The sequence below is a fragment of the Rutidosis leptorrhynchoides genome, chromosome 5 (assembly GCF_046630445.1).
Source record: "Rutidosis leptorrhynchoides isolate AG116_Rl617_1_P2 chromosome 5, CSIRO_AGI_Rlap_v1, whole genome shotgun sequence".
Lineage (NCBI taxonomy): Eukaryota > Viridiplantae > Streptophyta > Magnoliopsida > Asterales > Asteraceae > Rutidosis > Rutidosis leptorrhynchoides.
The window spans coordinates 353,053,999-353,062,614 of NC_092337.1; the positions used below are offsets into that span (position 1 = coordinate 353,053,999).

General features: G+C 36.3%; 1 protein-coding gene across 1 annotated transcript; it reads right to left on the reverse strand.

Moving 5' to 3' along the window:
• Positions 1–2,647: 2,647 nt before the first annotated feature.
• Positions 2,648–3,818, reverse strand: LOC139847748 (zinc-finger homeodomain protein 11-like). Its single transcript, XM_071837468.1, has one exon. The coding sequence runs from the start codon at positions 3,656–3,658 to the stop codon at positions 2,846–2,848; it is 813 nt and encodes a 270-aa protein (XP_071693569.1). The 5' UTR covers positions 3,659–3,818; the 3' UTR covers positions 2,648–2,845.
• Positions 3,819–8,616: the final 4,798 nt, after the last annotated feature.

The following is an 8,616-nucleotide window of genomic DNA, read 5'->3' on the forward strand; positions in this document are numbered from 1 at the left end:
TGTTCCAGGGCATTTTAACTGCGTTTTTACATGTTTTTAGACCATTTTTAGTCTAAATACATAAACATTAACTTCCAAGTCACTAATGGGTATGAATCAAAGGTTGTGACTTTTCAAGGAACCTTTTGACCCATTATAAATACACTCTTTGTGTATTTGAAAAAGGTTCCAGAATTTTGAACCTTTGCACACACTTTCAACTTTAAACAATTAGAAGATAAATTTCTGCAATTGTTTTGATTGTTTTCTTTTAGCCAAGACAACAATCTAGTCTTTGTCTTATCCCAATCGAAACTTCGTGTAACCCGTGGCTAATTGGGTCAAAATATTCGATTAGGAAAGTGTTCACACGATTCAAAGATCAATCCGGAGTCGGTTCCGTTTCAGGCACGAAGATTACTCACAATCCAAGTTCATAACATGGACGCCAGCTCGACATGTTCACCATAGAGGTGTTTTATAATGGACCTGGCGAACTATTCTTGCAGGTGAGTCCACTCGATCTTGTGATCTTTTGAGACTTGATAAAAGAATATCTTTTTAGCAACGGTTACTTTGTTACTTTGTTTTTTTAGCAACTTTATATATACACATTCTAACTACAATTTATATACCACAAAATTACCTCACTTTTTATTCCTACACACAAAATATATTAATATGGAAGGCAAAGAAGAGTATGACTGCGATATGAAATTACTTATAGGGGTTATTACCTTGCGGATGGAATTTGTCCGAAATGAGCGACACTTGTTAAGTCGTTTACATGTCTGATTGAGCCAAATAATATAAAGAAAAGGTTCTAAAGAAGCTGAAAAAAAAGAAGTGGAACGTGTGTTTAGTGTTTTTCAAGGTCGTTAGGTCATCCTTAAAAATCCCGCAAAACCATATAGTATAAACAAGACATGAAGAATTATGCATACATGTGTTATATTACACAATATGATCACCGAAGACAATGGACGCAATATATGTGATTTTGAAGACGATTACCTCGAAAGTCGTAACCGGCCACAATGTTCGTGGAAGGGAGGGGGTTGAAACGCGTGAACGTATATCTATAGAGTTGCATGATCGGGTCATTTATCGTTCTCTACGTAGCGATCTCATTGAACACATTATATTCATGCTCTAAATGCATAATTGACTAATTTTTTTCTTTTTTAATTATTATTGTAACATTTTAATTGATGAAGTTTTAAATTTAAAAATGCAATGGCATTTGTGTTATTAAATGGATAATTGTTACGGAGTATTATTTTATATGTTAAAGTAAATGAAAAAAATTAATTAAGATTGATTTTTAAAAGAAAGATATTTTAGTCTTGACGGAAAGAATTAATTATAGGTTTTTATAAGTTAATTATAGATTATAGATTTTTATATTGATTATTCATGATGTGAATAATGTGATGTTGATGTGGTAAAATTTTATCCATTAGTAATTGGCAATGGTCTTACAAAAAGCTTATAGGAAGGGCAAAACAGGAATCGAAAATCTTTAATGGATGTTGCTAGAATTAGGATAAACCATAACCTAAATAACATTCTAAAAATAGAATATATTTTACTCCGTATATATTATATTTATTTAATTAAAATATTATTAAAAACAATGATTAGAGTACACGAAGAAAAAAGATTAGGGTTAATCTCAAAAGGCGGTCTAAATACCAACTAGTACTATAACTAGTTGCGGAGCCCTCGCTTCGCGCCGAGAGCTCCGTTTTGAATGCGAGTTAAAAAAAAAAGTCTTGATTTATTTTATAAAAAAGAATTTTTTTCAACATCTAACATTGAAGGGTTGTTAACCATCCAGGCCTAGCCTGGGTGGCCACCAGCACTTTCAGTGAAGGGGAGGTCTCGGGTTCAATCCTAAGGGGTGCCCGCATTTAATGACCAAACTGGAGAATGCCTTACCTGGTAGCGGTGGAGGGCTGGCTTGCCGTTTACCCGGGGTTTACCTGCGGTGGGGGGGCCAATGTGCTCTGGCCCATAGTGGGGTTCCTCGTAAAAAAAAAAAAAAAAAAAAACATTGAAGGGTTGTTTCTTTTATGAAATTTGCTTCTTTTAGCGTTCGGGTGTTTTTTTTTTAAAAAAAGTTAGTTGATCTATTTTGTAAAAAAATAATATTTTTCGACATCTTTTGGTATCATTGAAGGGTTGTTCCTTTTACGAAAGTTCTTTTATCGTTGGGAAAAAAAATTTAACACAGTAGTGGCCTATGTGAGTCCTACTGTTTTAGCGCAGCGTACAAGTCGGTAAAGCGTAGTGAGTGTTATTATTCAGTATTTTTGGTGTTAGTGATGGGATAAATAATAATTTAAAATATAAGTATAAAGTAAGGGATTTAATTTGTATTTTAATGAAAGTTAAGGGGTTAGTTTTGTGAAATGTGAAAAAGCAAATAGTCCTATTAGTTATGTTGGTAATTGTTTCATACCAGTGATTTCTTTGTCAGACAAGTTTGTGGTGTTCATTACTTCTCTGCTAATAGTACCAAAACCTCCAATTATGAATCAACAGAACTTAATTGCTTATTTTGACTTTGACTTCTTCCTTTGAATCAATCTCAATCTTAATACAAATTCAACAAATTCATCCCAATCTACATAATTTTAGGACATCCTTGATCTTGTTTTATTCTGGAATTTAGATCAATTGACCGTTGACAAAATACTACAATGTTTTATAACTTAATAACTTTTACAAAGAAAATTGAACCAACAACTTATTACAACTCAAAAAAGTAAATCACTTGCATAAAAAATGAATTTTTTTTAATGGGATATGATTTATTCAGTCTACCCTAAGTTGGGTTAATTAAGTATAAAAAAAAGTATTTTTATTCAGAAGACCCATCACTAGAATCTTGAAGATGACCATCATTATGTTGATTAGAACTGTCATTACTTATAACTAAATCAGTTTTAACTCCGGCAGCGGTGGTTGCAGCGGTGGTTGCGGCGGTGGCATTGGTTTCTTTCTTAGCAAAAGTATTCTTATTATTATGCATCCATACTTTAAAAACACTTCTTCTGATTCCAATGTCATTACAGAAATCGATAATCATCTTATCATCACATCTTTGAATCTTCCACCCTATTTTTACAGCAAAACCCATCATTTTGTCTTTTTGATCTTGACTGAATTTCGTCCGGAATCTTTTCCTTCCACTAATCTTGATCGCCACCGGCGTCCCCGGTGTCGCCACGGTGTGGTTTTGATCCGCCGCCGTGTTCAGTGACAGAAGTAAGTGGTGGTGTCCGTACGCGTAGTTTGTGGGTGGAGGTGAAGGCGGTGATGATGAGGTAGACGTTGAGGTTTGCCGGTGGCGGTGGAAATCAATAGAGTGGGGTCTGGTGGCGGTGGGGATGACGGTGGTCGGTTGTTCACGGCGGTGGAAGTTACGGTGGCAGCCACATGCTGCACATGTAAAAGAGGTCGGAGATAACATGAACTCGCCGCAACCGTCTAAGGCGTGGCCGCCTATGCCGGCGGCGTGGTTTTTAAGACATTCTTTGTATGTCACCGCCGTGTGAGGTGGCGGTTGGTGAAGGTGCGTATGTGTGTTTCCGTGTAGGAGTTTGATTGGTGGGGTTTCATTTTCATAGTTTGGATTTGGGATTTTGGTGATGGGATGTTTTATGTCTTCCATGAAATTTTTGGATTGAGGTTTTAATGGAGTTGGTTTTTTTGTGTTTGTTTAAAGCTAAAGATGATAATGGTAATTAGGAGAGGAGGTATTAGAGTTTAATGAAATGAGATTATGATAATCTATGAGAAATAGAGATAAGAAGATAGTTTTGCATGCTAAAAATGAAGATCAGTTTGAATTATAAGAGAAGTAAGGAATTTATACATCATTAATTACAAGCCACATAAGCATGTCATCCACTAAAAATCTAAAATAGTACCACCTCCGTCTCATTCCAATAGTCCAGTATTCTATTTTGGGCTGTCCCAAATTAATAGTCCACTTCCATAAATAGAAAGGAAAGAAGATATTTCATTGGTGGATCTGGAGAGAGAAGATATTTCATTGGTGGAGAAATGAAGTTAGTGGGATTTCCTAAAACTGCGTGTTTTTTGTCTGTGGACTATTGGAATGAGACGGAGGGAGTATATTATTTTTTCCAAATATACATATACATATACATATACATTCAACAAACTAAAACCTATTCAAAAATCACGCGAGTTACAATTGATACTCTACTTGAATTGATCTGACAATCAACAAATCAAAACACATCACAATTGAACTAACGTACGCAGCTTGAAGTAAATCAACGATCTACAAAACCAAACACAACTACCAAACTAGCATAAATAACAATGAAAAAACACACACTCAAAGTCAAAACCACTAAAGCCAATAAACTAGAAATTTTATTGTAAAGCAACAAATAAGGCATTGAAACTATACATATATAATTACTAAAATATATGCATATACATCTACATTGCGATATACATATACATATAACATACAAACTCTAAAATTATTAATAATAATAAGGGTTCTGATAGTCACAATTATTAAATTGTTGCTAAAAATATTCAAAGTTACATATTTAGATTAGTTTAAACGTATATTTACTTATATTATAATGTATTTTGCTCAATTAAATTCACAATCGGTGACAAATTACAATAAAAACATGTGTAACAAATCAAAAACATAAAGATTAAATATTTATATTTATTATAATCTATATTAAATTGATAAAATCGCCGTTAGATTAACATTTCATTTGATATCCAACGGATATCCATTAACCCGCTTAATCCATCGGATATGGATATGGACGGATGAACTGAAATTAAATGGATATGAATATGGAAGAGAAAAAACAAAATGGATATGGATGTGGATATGGCATCATCCGATCCATATCCGACCCATTGCCATCCCTAATTGAAAGTAGTCATCGCTAGAGATGGCAATGGATCGGATATGGATCGGGTGGTGCCGTATCTATATCCATATTCATTTAGTTTTTGTTCATCCATATCCATATCCATATCCATTTAATTTCAGTCATCCATCCATATCCATATCCACCAGATTAATCGGGTTAATGGATATCCGTTGGATATTCAAAAACTGTTATAATATTTCTGAATATCTACAAAAACGTGTACTTTTGTCAAAAATAGAACACAATTTGTTGAATTTACCATCAAACAGAGATTATGACAAATTAAATGTGTAATTTGTATGTTTATCTTGTTAGATATAGGTATTTTATTATAAAATATCATAGTTAATTTATTATATGGTTGCAAGCAAAATGTATGCATAACAGTGAATGCATTTTTAATAGTAGACGTGTATACATATATCTATATTTATGTATTAATATATATATATATATATATATATATATATATATATATATATATATATATATATATATATATATATATATATATATATATATCGGGTTTTAATGGATATATCCATTGTAAGATCCTGTTTTCTTTTTTGGGTTTGGACACCGTCCAAAAATTTGGGACGCCGTCCCAGTTTGAAGACCTGGACGCCGTCCAACATTTTGGACGCCGTCCAGAATGGCTGGCAGGCATGTCTTTTTGCTATTAATTATTTTAGATGGGTATTTTGGTAATTTCACTTCTTGGACGAATTTTAAAGCCCTAGATCAGTTTTGGGAGTCTCATTACTCCATTCACAACCACCAAACATCATCTACTTTAATTCTAGAGAGAAAGTGCTCTTAAGTGTAAGAAAGCTCAAATAGGAGAGGAAGAAGCTTGTTTCGGGTTCTAGCTCGAGCATTGAAGTTGTTCATCTCCTCGTTAGCTTCGTTTTGATTGTGGTGGTAAGCCCTAAAATTGATTTCTCTAGTAAATATGTTTAAGGGTTAGGGTTTGGGTTAATGTTGTACATAAAACCCATGTATGAGTGATTTGGGGGTTTTGGGTAAGTTTGGGTCATGAAGACCCAAATGGTAACTAACTTAGGGTTTTGAAATGTTGAAATATGTAAATGGGTCTTAAAGGCCTAATAGATCACTAGTACACCTATAGTTAGTGTTAGTGGGAGTCATTTGGGTTGTGGGTGACCTAAATGGGTATGTTGACCTTGAAATGGGTCAAATGGGTCTTTGATGACCTAGGTTGTCTTGCATGTATGAAAACGAGTTAACTTTGTGGTTAAAAGTGTGTTAAGACCTTAATTGGCTAGAGTTAGGGTTTTTGGTGAAGTTAACCCATTATTAGGGTTAAAGGTGCAAAATGGGTCGGGATTGCACTTAGGGTCAAAAGACTCTAGATTTTTGAGTGAGTTGCTTGACCGACTTGAGTTGTGAATTGATTATGTGCTAAAATGTAATAGGTACGTTACATTGAAGTGGCAAGTTCGGTTATCTTTCACGAAGACTCTAAGGTGAGTGGAGTAATTATACGTATGTGTATATGCCGTATTTATTTGTGGGTGTTATGGTATGAACCATCGAGCCGGTAGTGCCATAATATGTGTGTGATCGAGTGTGAACCACGAGCCGGTAGCACTATAAACTAAGATGTGAACCACGAGCCGGTAGCATCGAGTGTGAACCACGAGCCGGTAGCACTATAAAAGAGTATGACTCAATTGTGTATGGTGTGAACCACGAGCCGGTAGCACCATAGCGTTATGGTTAACCATATTGAGATTGTGGATTATTTGGCATATTGTTTAAATATATTGTGTTGAGTATATGCTAATGCGGTTTTGTGATAATGTGCGACTTGTTAAGTATTTCGGGTATGATGTTATGCTAATTTGAGTTTCAAGTTCTTACAAGGTATTCGGTAATTGTGATTGCAAATAGATGGGTTATATATATGTATGTATAATTATTGCATTCACTAAGCTTTGCTTACCCTCTCGTTGTTTACTTTTTTTTATAGGCTCGGGCGTTGACAAGGGTAAGAGCGTTCAATTGGATTAGTGATCTCCCGCTTGTCTTGTTAGGGGATGCTTTTGGGTGTTAGCTTTTGGAGTTCGACCGAGATTGGGTAGTTTAACCCCAAACACCATGCTCTAGTGTCGTTTGGAACTTAAACTTATATTTGGTCGAAACTTTTATTTTTGAACGAAACTCGTAAAATGGGCGATGTGGGCCCGTTGATGTAAAACTTGATTTGATGATGAAAATCTCTTAGTTTCACTTATATTGACTTGTGGTAAAAAGGTTTTCGTTTGAAAGTGTCGGGAAGCGGGTTTTCCGCTCGTGTGAGTTGGACCCGTGATCAGTAGCTGGAAGGCCATTGGGACGCCGTCCCAATTGCTTGGACGCCGTCCCAGTTGTTTGAGCTGGACGCCGTCCCAAACTTTGGACGCCGTCCTACTCTTCTGAGCTGGACGCCGTCCAGGATTCTGGACGCCGTCCAGATGCACTGCCTTAAATATTTTTTTTTTTGGTACGCGTTTTTGGGTTTATGAAGTCGGGTTGTTACAAGTGGTATCAGAGCATGGTCTAAGGGATTTAGGCGACTTGAGATAGGTGCCTAGACTTAGACTTTATTGTGTGAGCGCTTTATGCGGGACTTGTAGGACTTTGGGTCTAATCGGGAATTGTTAGTGCTTTGGTTTATGAGAATTAACCTTGTGCTAATTGTTTTGTGTTGTGTTTAGCAATCATCAAGCAAGACGGACGTTGTACTAGCAAGTGAATGCGACGTGATCGAGTAACAACGAGTAGCTACCGTTGTTACGGGTGCAAATCGTGTTAAACAAGCAATGTACGACGATTGTTGAGCGAGATGGAGTAGTGTGGCATATATGTATATACATATGTAAATTGTCCTTTCGTTTTTGTGGTTTAACCTATTTCGTTTTATAGAATGAAGACGAGAAACGGTCCCGATCATGATAACAGAAGTACAAGCGAGGACGCCGAGTTTTCGGCCAAGGTAGAGGCCGTCTTTAAAAAGTTAAAAGCGGATTTTCTTACGGACGTCCGAAAGGTCTTTCAAGATTCGGTCGATGGGCAGGTGACCGATTTGATAAATGAACGAATGAAGGCCACTATCGAAGGGGCCCTTGATGCTAGAAACATTTATCCTCGTGGTGAAGGAGGTGAAGGAAGGCGGGACTTTCACTACAAGAATTTCAAGGACGCTCAACTCCCGATGTTTAATGGGGTACGAGATCCTTTAAAAAGTACATGTTGGATCTCCGACATCGAGGGAGCTTTCCGTACCTCAAAATGTCCTCCCGAAAAGAAGGCGAGGTATGGCTCTAGCATGCTACGAGAAGAGGATAAGTTATGGTGGGATGATAAAATCAACTTGTATGGTGAGGAACAATGTATGGGCTTGACGTGGGAAGAATTTAAGAAGGAGTTTTTCAAGGAATACCGAACTTCTTCCGATCTCGATAGAATCCGGGACGAGTTGCACCATTTGCAACAAGGTTCAATGGACTTAGTTACTCTTAAGTCTACCTTCTTGGCAAAGACTCGTTTTTGCCCGGAGTATGTTGGTGATGATCACAAGCTAATGAAGGATTTCTACCGCACTTTAAATGATGAGTACAAGGGTAAGATTAGTCGGGGTATGGCTAAGTCTTTTGACGAGTTATTTGAATTGGCTCGGGGTTTTGAG

Excerpts from the sequence above, each read along its gene's own strand:
- LOC139847748 (XM_071837468.1), bottom strand. The coding sequence starts at position 3,658 with ATGGAAGACATAAAACATCCCATCACCAAAATCCCAAATCCAAACTAT.